The sequence below is a fragment of the Panthera leo genome, chromosome C1 (genome assembly GCF_018350215.1).
Source record: "Panthera leo isolate Ple1 chromosome C1, P.leo_Ple1_pat1.1, whole genome shotgun sequence".
NCBI classification, from domain to species: Eukaryota; Metazoa; Chordata; class Mammalia; order Carnivora; family Felidae; genus Panthera; species Panthera leo.
The window spans coordinates 201,651,890-201,663,960 of record NC_056686.1 but is presented as its reverse complement, the minus strand read 5'-3'; the positions used below and the strand labels follow the sequence as shown (position 1 = coordinate 201,663,960).

Sequence of the window (12,071 nt, the reverse complement as noted above, 5' to 3'; positions counted from 1 at the left end):
CCCAGAGGGCAACTGAGTGTGTTGTTAGGCTATCATGACAGGGACAATCACCATCAACAAGTAAATAGCATAAAAGCAGAAGAATGCACCTGTAACAACAGTCTCTTGGCACAGCTGTTGGGTTGGTGCACCTGCTCTTTGGCTCCAGTTCAAGGTCTCCTACTCTCTGTACCCTGCTCCTTCCCCTTTCCATCCACCAGGTCCCCATTGCTCCCTTGCTCTTTTTAAAAATAGGCTTCATGCTCAGGGCAAAGCCCAACGTGGGGCTTTGAACTCATGATGCTGAGATCAAGACCTGAGCTGAGATCAAGAGATGGACGCTTAACCAACTGAGCCACCCAGGCACCCTTTGCTGTCCCTTTTTAATTAGTTTCTCTTGGGATAGGACTGAATACTTCACATATTTGTAATGCTTAATGTAGGTATTATTTTCATATTATTTATTTTCTAATGTTTATTTTTGAGAGACAGAACGTGAGCGGGGAGGGGCAGAGAGAGGGAGACACAGAATCTGAAGTGGGCTGAAGTGAAGCATCTGGCTTCGGCTCAGGTCATGATCTCACGGTTTGTGGGTTCGAGCCCCGCATTGGGCTCTGTGCTGACAGATCAGAGCCTGGAGCCTGCTTAGGATTGTCTCCCTCTCTGCCCCTCCCCCACTTGTGCTCCCTCTCTCAAAAATAAATGTAAAAAAAGTAAACATGAAAAAAATTATTTAAAAAACCCTGACTTTAAAAGGTTAGATGACATGCCCAAGGTCACACAGCAGAACTGAAATTAGAACCCAACGTCAGGGGTGCCTGGATAGCTCAGTTGGTTAAGTGTCCAACTCAATTTCAGCTCAGGTCATGATCTCACAGTTCATGAGTTTGAGCCCTGCAATGGGCTCCGTGCTGACAGTGCATAGCCTGCTTGGTATTCTCTCTCTGCCCCTCCCCTGCTCGTGCTCCCTCTCAAAAATAAACTTAAGAAAAAAAAAAAAAAAAGAACCCAAGGTCAGATTACAAGGTCCATGCTCTCTTCCTATCACAACACCACTATTCTTCACTGGTATTCATTCTAAATCAGTTTCTGATCAATCCTGAGTGAATCTGAAGTAAACAGGAATAGTGACTACCTTCTATGCCCCCACCCCAAATCCCTACTCCACTGATCCAGAAATATCTTGTACTTCATTTCTTGACTACGGAACATTCCATTCCGTCTCCAAACAGGGACTTATCAATTTAAAAAAAGCAGCGGACATGTTCTGACATTTATCCTACTACACCTCCAGATTTAAGCGTTCAACAAATCTTACTTCTCCCAAAGTCCTTATTGAGCTGAATACCTTAACACAGGTGTTCATTGCTAAACATGTATGCTGAATGCTTAAGCAAGATTTTTTTTCTCTCAAGGGTGATGGGGGATTATAATCCCCGTTCCTTTGTCCCATGTGGCAAAACACCACACCTTCAGAGATTGTAATAGGATGGAAACTAAAAATAATGTATGTATAAGGGTGCCTGTGTGGCTCAGTCAGTTAAGCATCCGACTTCGGTTCGGTCATGATCTTACTGTTCATGAGGTGGAGCTCTGCGTTGGGCTCCGTGCTGACAGCTCAGAGCCGGGAGCCGGCTTCAGATTCTGTGTCTCCCTCTCTCTCGGCCTCTCCCCCACTCATGCTTTCTCTCTCTCCCTCAAAAGTAAAAACATTAAAAAAAAATAATGTATGCATAAACACGTTTTAAACTATTACGGACACTTATTTTCATTACCTATTTAACTTAGTAAGCTCCCCTCCCACTCCTTATCCCATGATGCTGCAATGCTGGTCCCCTCTCCAGTTACAGGGATGTCAGTGCATTGGTTATGCCTTCTGGGGATTCTCAGCTGGCAGGCCACAGAACTGAAGCTAGTTTCCAAAGAATAAACCAGCTCAGCCAGGTCTCCACAGCCAAGCCCTTGCACCAGACCAGCCACCACAAAAGTACTTACGCAGGTGGCCAGTTTTCTTAGGAAGGCCGCTGACTGCCCTCATCACAAGGTTTTGACACTGCAGTGGAGTACTGCACTAAGGTGGCACAGGACAGAGCTGGCTTCAATTCTATCAGAACAGATTTAAGGACCGCCAGGGCCTCTCCTGCTGGGCCTGACTTTGAAGTCCTTGCTACTGAGCAGCAGGTAATATCTCAGGACTTTGTCACAAAGCTTTCTTCACAATTGTCAACATGGCCTTCAGACTGACCAGCGCAGCCATCTATTGCATGGCCTTGAACCCAGTCAGGCCTCTCAGTGACTTTTCCATGGCTCCATCCCAACTGACCACTTAGAACTCCGTAAGCCACGAAGCAGGGTAATCATCCTTATGAAATTCAGAGAGAATAAAGGCAAAGAGCCTGGGGCCAGGTGGATTCATGTTGGGCACAGCTGCTAGACAACTGAAGTGAAGAGACCACAGGGCCCAGGAAGGAGTGAGCAGCTACCAGTAAGTGCTGGGTTGAGTTGAGGAGAAACCATAGTTCAAGTGAAAACCACCTTTCTGATCCACTATCCCACCGCGTGCTTCCCCTGGGCATCACTGGGCCCCAGCACAGAGAGGAGAACTTCTGGTTCAGGTGTTCGTGTTCTTTGTATTCACAGTTCGCTCAGTCAACGTTTATTGAACACTCGCTGTTTACGGAGTCTTGGGGAGGGAGGTAGATTCAGTGAAGAGTACAAGAGTTTCGTCAGCGGTCTGACTAGAAGGCCATTCTACAATGGTGACTGCTCCTGCAACCCACCGGCCATGCCCCCAGACTCTGCTTGCCTGGTGGCCTGTGAGCTAGACCCCGCTAATCAGTGAAGGAGGTAAGAACCCACAACTTCCTGTGTGTTGTGGGGAAATCGCAGCTCCTTCCGCCCGGCCCCTGGGTTGTGTCTTTTGATGTGTAGACACAGACAACAGCAACTGGGATTACCTGGGCTCCTTCACTGGGGCCACAGGAAATTCACAAAGCTCAAGACCTCTCACCTCACAGATAGCGAAGAGCTAACATTCATGACAAAGAAGTCTAGAAGGTTGAACAGGTAGTGATGTGAGGTCAGAACAGACTCAGGGCTATTGGCTGGTGGGTATATGAAAGGAAATATGAAGCCCCTAAAGACTAGGATGACAGGAAATGGGTTCATCACGTATGGCCTCTCCCTGCCTGTCTACTGAGGAGGTCAGAAGGTTTCTCAAAGTGGCTCCTCGGGGCACAGTGTGGGGAAGAGGGTGGTGGGGAGACCTGAGGAGATAAGGACCTTCGGAGGGACCTCCTCAATTACAGGCAAAGGACTTCAGGCCCAAATATGTTCGATGTGTTTTTTCCTCCAGAGCTGTAACTCATTCACAGCACCAAGGCCTCACACAAACCACACGTGGCTCTCTGAAGTTAGAAACCAAACCCTGCTTTATAAGGCTGAGTGGCCATCAGTGGCTTCTCTGCTGGGATATGAGGTACCAGCCAGTGAACCTTCCTCACCTTCTCCCCATTCCCACCACCCCTCCAGCCCTTCAGAAACCCATTTCTGCAATTCAACCACTTCAAAAAAATACTTTGAGGAAGGGGCCGGGGCTCAGGCTGGCTGGCCAGCCAGCCATTTCCCATGAGGTAGCTAACACCGGTGCTCCTAGGCAGGGGCTAATGGAGAGAGGCCAGTCATGGGCTCACAGCAGCCAGGAGTGAGTCACCGGTTGACTGGGAGGTGGGGGAAGCAGAGAGTCTCAAAGTCTGCCCAGAGTACTTGATCAGAGGCAACATCTGGGTGGAGAGGCTGGGCTCTTTGCTGGTATCCTCACTGTCCCTGGAAGAACTGGGTTTTCTGGGAAGAGAAGAATGGCCAGCTTGGGTCTTCTTGGGCTTGGGCATGGTCCCATCTTCAGAGAGTGGTATGCTTCCCTCAGAGAAGCTGTGTTTTCTGAAGAAGCAGGTGGGAAAAGAAAGAGATGGCTATGTGGCTGAGACTTCAGCCTACGATTTGTCTTTAGAGTCTGGACCAGACATTCACAACACTATGGCGCTACAGACCATGATTATACGAAGATACAAATAATGGTAAAATACACCTTCTTTATCTGAAGGCTAGAGAGCTTGGTGCAAACATGAACGTGTGAGAGAAGGAAGGTTCAAGGAGCCCACAGCTAGTGAGCACGGCTAAGAGGGGCTGTGTCTGCAGGTAACCCCATGCTCCAGCTCAGCTTTGCTGGGCAGAAAGGGAGTCACCAGGCAGAGGACACTGGCTGCCTATTGTGATACGCATATCCCATATGTGGCTGCATATCCCACCAACCCCCAGTTGGAGAATGCTGATCTTCTCATAATCTGGGAAGGGAGGAAGAAGAAAACTCCTTGAACTCACATCCAACACCGTTCCCTTGCTCAGACAGCACTCACCCCAGCTTGCCAGTCTCTGATTTGTTGAAAGCACTGAGCGCCACATCACCCTTTGGGACAGTCAGAAGTGATGTTGGGAGAGACCACTAAAAGCAAAGGAAGCAGTGAGGTCAAAAGGGCTAGGCAGAAGTCAGGAGGGAGTGTTTGGGGTCTTGGGACTCTTTCCCAGCTCTATGGAGCACTGAGTGACCATGGGGCTCTCCTCTTCCCTACCCTTCAAGCATGGGCCCATCTGGGACAAAAATCTCTGTTCTTTCCAGATTCAGGCAAGAAGTTGACGCTACAAAGCACTCTTGGCCCTTGAAAGAAAGGCATCCAGGGAGTCCCGGAGGCCATTACTCCCTTGGAAGGAAGAGTCATGAGACACAGAGACAAGGCCTAGGGGAGAAGTGAGAAGGTCTAGATCTCCATCCAACTCTCGCTGCACTCTTCAGGTGGAGTGAGGGACTGACTGAATTTGTCTCCTCCCCCCGAACGGTGTCACTCACCATTGGAGCAGAATCAGAGACAACTCCTGTGTGGAACCCTTTGTAGCACCAACTCCGAAGCAGATCTACTCCTAGGACAAGATTAGCAGGGGTGGGACTTAAGAGGGTGGAATCAACTGGTCAATTCTTGCCAGGGAGGCCCATTTCTTGGTCTACTGAGATTTAATCACTCACTAAACATGGCCTCCTGTGGGTAGGGAGGACACATCACCTTTGAGCTTGTTGCCATGGTACTTCTGTTCCCACTGGGTGGTGAGAATGTTGAAATATCGTGGCTGCTCAAAAAAGCGGAGATAGCGAGAGGAGATTCGAGAAGGAAAAATTCGTTCAAATTGACCGCGGCGAGAAAACTCATCTTCCATCTCAACCAGAACCCGAACATCATCTGGTGTCAGGACATCCAGCACAGACGCATAAAAGTCCTAAGGCCCAAAGAACAGAGAGGAAGAGGGTGTGACAGAGAGTGTGAGCTGGAGGCAAAGAATCCAGAAGCTGGGGACAGTGAGCACAGTTCTGAGGTCCTAGGCTCCAGGACTCCCAAGGCAGCACCAAGACCGACTAGTGGGTCATCTCTGGAACTCGTCTATTCCCAAGCCTACTGAGCTTTGCTGTCTGGGGAAGACGCCATTGGTCCAGGTAGGGGAGCCTCTGGGACACAGAGATTTTAAGAGGTTTGCTGGCTGGAGTCAGGAGCAGAATCCAACAACTCTGATTTGGTAGCAGCCTTTTGTCTGCTACTGTCATATTTGGCTCCCTCATCTGCTCTGAGAAGATGTCAACCCTCCTAGGGGCTCAACGCACCTCAAGGAAAGAAACCCAAAGGATCTATGGCTCTGACAACAAGGGATGGCTAGTATAGCATTTTGCTAAGAGCAGTGGTTCTTGACCATGTGATAGAGGCCATCAACTCTCTCCTGGGACGACACATAAGCCAGCAGATCTCTGCACACCAAGGGATCATGGACCAGGGTTAGGAAACCCTGTCCTAGGGAAAGGGAAAACCGGTCGCCTTAGGGTCCCAAATATTTGACTGAGGAAACTTTCTGTTGGCACTCGGTGTGTGTGTGTGTGTGTGTGTGTGTGTGTGTGTAATCTCCTACCTGATCAGGAATTTTCTGGGTCAGATAATAGGCTTTCTTCATCTTCTGTGCAGTGAAATGTTCTGGGGTCATTCGACATTTGTCCCTGGGGGAGCTGGGCAGGCTAAGGCAATGGATGGAAAAGAAGCAAAGGGTAAGGTCAGCAGCTTCACATCCTGAAGACATGAGGAGAGAGGGTCCATCCCAGGACCCTTAGCTTAACTGGAGAAGGAAGATACTCTTGGTCAGGGTCAGGGGACTCACTAGGGCACCAAGGTTAAGTGGTTTGTTGGATGGAGTCACACCCTTCTCAAGAGAAGACAAAGAAGTTTAGAGAAATATTTGTTACTTGAATAGATCACACCACAATACCCTGTCTGGGCGTCCAAAGATCAATTACCATGGAAAACTGAAAGAGTATAAGGTACCTCATTAGGTTGCATTTCAGTAGTTAAACAAAAAAAAAAAAAAAAAAGGACCCCCCCCCCCCCCCCCCCACCAAATAATTATTGGATACTTCAGTTTCATTTGGTGGACACTTCCTAAGTACCCAGCTCAGCCCTACTGGCTGTGTTATCCTGGGCAAATCACATGACCTCCCTGTACCACAGTTTCCTCATCCACATTACTATGATTACTGCTGAGAGACACAAAGATAGCCTCCAAAATACTCACAAGACGGCAGGTGTCAAATGACAACCACAGCACAGAGCCAAACAGGAGTCTGCAAGGCATGGTGGGGGAAGCAAGTTTTGTTCCTAGCAAATCAGGATTGGAATCCCAGCTCTACCACTTTGTAGCTGAATAACCATGGGTGGGCTACTTAACCCCAGTGATTTTCAGTTTCCTCATCTGTAAACTGAGGATACTTAATACCAACCTCATGGGGTTGTTGTGGAGATAAGTTACAGGATTCTCCTTACACACAGCAGGTACCAACTAAATACTGGCTCCCTTTCCTCAAGAGTGGTTCCAAGTGGTGTGGGGCTATGGTGGAGAAAGCCCATGTAGGGCTGGCTTCATGAAGATTCTGTCTTCAGCTAGGCTCTCATGGATGGCTGAGGTCACAACAGGGAGGTCTGACTGAGGGGAACTTCAGGAGGAAGAATCCCAATGAGCGGAGGAGGGGATACTATGGGAGGACAGCGAGAAGCCATATACATTGCAGGGGGGAGACTCAATTCACTGATCCTTAAGGATCCTTCCAACTTTGAGGTCCTATGAGCGATTGATTTGTCAGAGCACAGGAGCCAGGGGGAGGAGTAGAGGGAGGGGCACCTGGGAAAAGGAGGCTGTGGCCTCCAATGTGCCTGTGAGGAGTTCAAAGCTGATTCCCCACACCCTGTTGGAGATTCCTGAGCTGGGAACAAGATAACCAGACATGCTTTTGAGGGGCACTGACGTGGGAAAGGTGTGTGGATAGACTGTGGGGGCAGACTGAGTCGCAAAGGAGACCGTCAGGAGGGGGCGCCCAGACATCATCCCTTCCCACAGTCACCATGGGGCTGTTCATGCTGCCAGGCAAGCCACAGCCAAGCAGGGAGGCTGACCTGGTGCTGGAGCTGCTAGAGCTGCTGGAGCTGGAAACCATATCCTCTGTGTTGGGCAGAACAAAGCCTGCCAGGTTCAGAAGGTCACGGATCATCTGGCCTTTGATGCTGATGTCCAATGGAGAGTTGGAGTGGAGGCTTTGGGAAAGGGTACAAAGAGCAGTAAAACTGTTTCTGGTTATGCACCCAAGTTAGGGCTAGCCCCATTTACTCACTGCCTCCCCAACTCATGTGCATCATCATGGGGGACTTCTTGCCCCACAGATAGTGAATAACCTCACTCGGGGGGGTTCCTGGCCATGACCTTCATCCGCTAGGGCAAAAGCATGCAGTAGGGATCAAGTTGAAAAGAGTAACTTTTAACAATCTCTCTCCATCCTCAAAGACTCTTGAGATAATGGCAAAGAATGAGTGAATGAGAAAAACAGACCATGAAGGGAAAACACAAATTCTAGTGAAGGAGAGGTCTTCCCAAAGTCAGCAAGGCATGGGGGCAAAGGGGTAGAGGATCACGGAGCTACAGAAGAGTTCTACTCAGGGCCCTGAGAATCCCACTTACCTTGGGGAAATGTTGACCTCTAGGACCCAGGGCTTGAGGTTTTCATCCAGCATGATGTCAAAACCAAAGAGCTCGTGGCAGCTATAGGGCCGCCGCACGTACATCTTCAGCAGGCTGGTCACATAGGGTTCTGACCTGGTCACAGGGAAGGGCAAGTATTCAGCCCAGCTCTTCCCAGAGGGCCCTACACAGGCCGCCCTGCCAGGGGAGTTGCCCAGAGATGGGAGAACAGAAGTAACCCAGGAAAAGCAGCTCCCAAGAGACGCCTCTGATCCAGCGCCAGCTTCTGGAGAGGAAGTTCAGTAGAAGAGCAGAACTCTATCCACTCCCTCCTACTGCCCGTCCTCAGAAACTGACACACAGCGTGGTCAATGTCTAGGACACAGCAGCGTGGAGGCCCATAAGAAAAGGGGATCCAGTGGCAGGCCTTGCACCCAGGGTGGCAGTGTGACTCACGAGATGATGGTTTTGACAACAACATCCTTTATCTTCTCCCAGATGGCATCGCTATTGATTCCCTTCTGGCTCAGGTAGTTCCATAAGGCCTTCAGTGCCCTGCAAGGGTGGGACGGGGGTAGTATTTGGGGTTATATTCGATGAATGAGTGATCAAGGAAAGAGAAAGAAAAAGGAGTAAGAGGTCCAAAGGTGTTTTCTCCACATCTCTTCTTTTGAGGTTTTCAATTAAGAAAGAAAGGAGCGTAGATGCAAACAGACCAATTCTGAACTGCCCAGTGTTTAAGTAACCTTTGGGCTTTACATCAATACTCCGCTCACCATCCCCTTGAACCTCCCCAAAGGCTAGAACCTTGTGCCCCTCTAGGCCTCCACTTCATGGGGGCCCAGCCTGGGTACCATTTGTGGCCCTGGCAGGCCGTTTCATCTGCATTGGCCTGGTACTCGGCATTCTTCTTATTGACACTGTAGTTGGTCAGGTGCATGAACTTGTTGCCAAGGCTCTTCATGGAAGGGGAATACCTGGGAGTGAGGAAAAAGGCAGAGGTAAGATAGAGAGATGGCAGGCAGACAAGGGTCCAAACATTTCCCAAATCCTGAGGAGGTAAAGGACAAGTGGACAGATCTTTTCAGATGCACGAGAGTCTGAGAAGTATATCCGTCAGTAAGGTTTCTAAAATACCACAGCTCTTTTATCATGAGCAGCTCACAAAACTCAGGAAAACTTTTACTTATGTTGACTAGTTTCTTATAAAAGGAGATGACAAGGGATACAGATGAACAGCCAAGTGGAAGAGAAGTATAGGGCAAGGGATGTGGGACTCCTCTCCTTCATCCCCACCTTGGTCCTGCAGGAAGACCCAACCCACATTCAATGAGGTAGAGAACTTTCTCATTTCCTAGTCCCCAAGTGACAACACGATTTATAAGAAACTGACCTCTGTGTCCCTGCCCCTGGTTCCTGGCACAGAGCTACCAAAACCCTTAAGAATTCCTCAGTAATAAGAGCACTAGAAGCATCTTTTGTTCTCATATATGGTCTTTGACCCCAGTTCCTGACACATACCTCCTGAAACCCTTGTAATTTCCTAGGCGACAAAAGGGTCTTTTGTTCTAATGAGGTGACTTTGGGTGGGTTCCTGGATAGGGTCTGATCACCAGACAGACCAAAGCTTGAAATCTTCGACCCCGCCCCCCATTCTCTTAAGAGGGAGAAAGGCTAAAAACAGAACTGATGATCAATCATGTGTATGTGATGAAGCCCCCATAAAAACTCTATAAGTAAGGGGTTCAGGTTCTGGGTGGGTAAGCACGTGGGGCGTGCTGGGAGATTGGTATCCAGAGAGGCAGGGAAGCTCTGTGCCTTGTCTCCTCTGACACCTTGCTTTGTCTGGATATTAATCTATAATCAAACTTTACCATCTCCTTTTATGGTAAGCTTCTCTGGCAAATTAATGGAACCTGAGAAGGGGGTCCAGGAACCTCTGACTAATAGCACACCGGTTGTCAGATGCATAGGTGGCACATGGACTTATGACTGGTGTCTGAAGCAGGAGGAAGAGGCAACCTTGTGAGAATGAGCCCCAACCTGGAGGACTGGATGCTCTGGGGGCTGGACAGTGGCAAGAGTTAAATTGCAGGTACCCAGCCAGTGTCTCAGAGAACTGCCTCATGTGGTTTAGAAAAAGCCCCAATGCATTTCGTGACCAGAAGTGTCAGAAATGAAGCATTCCATGGGGCGCCTGGGTGGCTCCGTCGGTAAAGCATCTGACTTCAGCTCAGGTCATGATCTCACAGTTTGTGAGTTCAAGCCCCATGTTGGGCTCTGTGCTGACCGCTCGGAGCCTGGAGCCTGATTCAGATTCTGTGTCCCCTCTCTCTGCCTGCCCCTCCCCTGCTCATGCTCTGTCTCTCTCTCTCCCTCTCTTGAAAATAAACATTAAAATTTTAAAAAAAAGAAATGAAGCATTCCATGTAAAAGGAGACACAAGGAAGGAAAAGAAGACTGGGTTTTCCAAATACCCTCCTCCTTCTCTCTTGTTAACCCAAACTACCAAAGTGTGTTTTTTCTGCTCAGCATCCTCCAGTTTTTCCTCTCTTTCAGGAAAACAAACCCCCTAGAGGAGTCAGGATGCGGCCTCACCACTACCACATACTTGCAACTGGCGAAGCGGACGAGTCCATCTGAAAAGAGGTAAATCCGCAGAGGATCGTAGGAGGTGACGTAAACATAGATTCGCAGATCAAACTTGCTGCCGCTGATGAGGTAGGGTTTGTGTAGATACCTACATGAGGAAAGGCCAGCTTCAGGGACATGACCAATGAGACAGGGCTCAGGATAAAATGGCAAAAGCCAGCGAACAGTCCCTGGGATAAAGACCTTAAAACATTTGGCGAAGGAGGTCTTTGGCTGGGAGGACACAGGACAGAAGAACACTATAAACAGGGAATCTCCAGGTTGAGGAGATGGGAGAATGGGGAGCCAGATGTGAGCTAGAGACAGGCTCACCTCTGTACCAGGAGAGGCCTTCGCTTGGGGAGCTGACTCCACTTGTGAATGACCTGGATGCCGATGCCTCGAGCTGACGCTGGCTAGAAATCAAGTGGAAAGGAGACGAGATGTGCTCCCGGCCCAATACACCACTGTTCCCCATTTTTTCCTACCACCCACTGTGATCCACTCACCGGCTTAACAATCCACTTTTGGCGGCTGCTGCTCTCCCAAGCTTTGCGCAGGAGCTTGGCATCCTGAGGCAGGATGAAGGACTGGGGGAAGAAGCTGAACTCCTTCTTGCCAAAGCGGCTCTGCATGCGAGACAGGTTCCGCCACAGTCGGTCCTTTCGCCCAATCTGGAATGAACCTGGGAAGTGGTTTAGCTACAGAAGGGACAAAGGGTGAGAGCAGGGGGATGGCCCTGGTGAGGCCACGAGGAAGAGAGCAAGACTCATGGTACCGTTCCAATTTCCTTAAATGACAGCATGAGCCCTTGATCCATCTTACCATCACCATCTAATGGTAAGTACTCAGTTACATAAGTACCAAAAGATGACGAAAGCACACACAAAACACACCAAAATGTAGTGCTCTCAAGGAGTTGATAGTTCACGAACGGCCGCACAATAGTGATTAAGTCAGATAAGTGCAAAGAAAAAGGTGTTTTAAGTCTTTTGCCATGACAGCCTGTAGGACAAAGACAGGAAAGCACATGGCCTTCATTAAGTCTGGGGGCAAGGGACTCCTTTGTTTCAACATTAGACCAGCACCCTCTTTATGCATATTCAGCTTGGGGGAGTGGAGGTGACGCGCAGCAGTTACAGGAGAAACATGATCAATGGAAACAGGTGCCGCACCTCCAGACACATTAGAGGGAAAAGTGTCTCGGGCAGTCTAAAACTGCCTGGAACACCGCCCCTGCACCGCTAGAGGTGCGCGGTCTGTGAGGGTCCCACCGCACCCTCCTCCAGCACTGCCTCTGCTCCTCTAGACACCTTCCTGGCTTCTCCACGGCCACCCCCCTCTTTCCTTGTTCCCAACACTGACCTCCT

The 12,071-nt window shown here is 49.4% G+C and overlaps 1 protein-coding gene across 2 annotated transcripts in view; it reads right to left on the bottom strand.

Moving 5' to 3' along the window:
- Window positions 1-3,387: 3,387 nt before the first annotated feature.
- TTLL4 (tubulin tyrosine ligase like 4) overlaps window positions 3,388-12,071 on the bottom strand; it is a 37,138-nt gene continuing 28,454 nt past the window's right edge. Inside the window, exons 8-19 of one of the 2 annotated variants that reach the window (XM_042950178.1) lie at window positions 11,211-11,402; window positions 11,035-11,117; window positions 10,682-10,810; window positions 8,925-9,047; window positions 8,527-8,625; window positions 8,071-8,205; window positions 7,512-7,679; window positions 5,983-6,085; window positions 5,094-5,304; window positions 4,883-4,953; window positions 4,395-4,480; window positions 3,388-3,918 (exon numbers count right to left, since the gene is read on the bottom strand). In XM_042950178.1, coding sequence (XP_042806112.1) covers window positions 3,660-3,918; window positions 4,395-4,480; window positions 4,883-4,953; window positions 5,094-5,304; window positions 5,983-6,085; window positions 7,512-7,679; window positions 8,071-8,205; window positions 8,527-8,625; window positions 8,925-9,047; window positions 10,682-10,810; window positions 11,035-11,117; window positions 11,211-11,402 — 1,659 coding nt within the window. In that variant the 3' untranslated portion in view covers window positions 3,388-3,659. The remainder of the gene's footprint in view (window positions 3,919-4,394; window positions 4,481-4,882; window positions 4,954-5,093; window positions 5,305-5,982; window positions 6,086-7,511; window positions 7,680-8,070; window positions 8,206-8,526; window positions 8,626-8,924; window positions 9,048-10,681; window positions 10,811-11,034; window positions 11,118-11,210; window positions 11,403-12,071) is intronic. The other variant, XM_042950179.1, reaches the window with a different exon arrangement.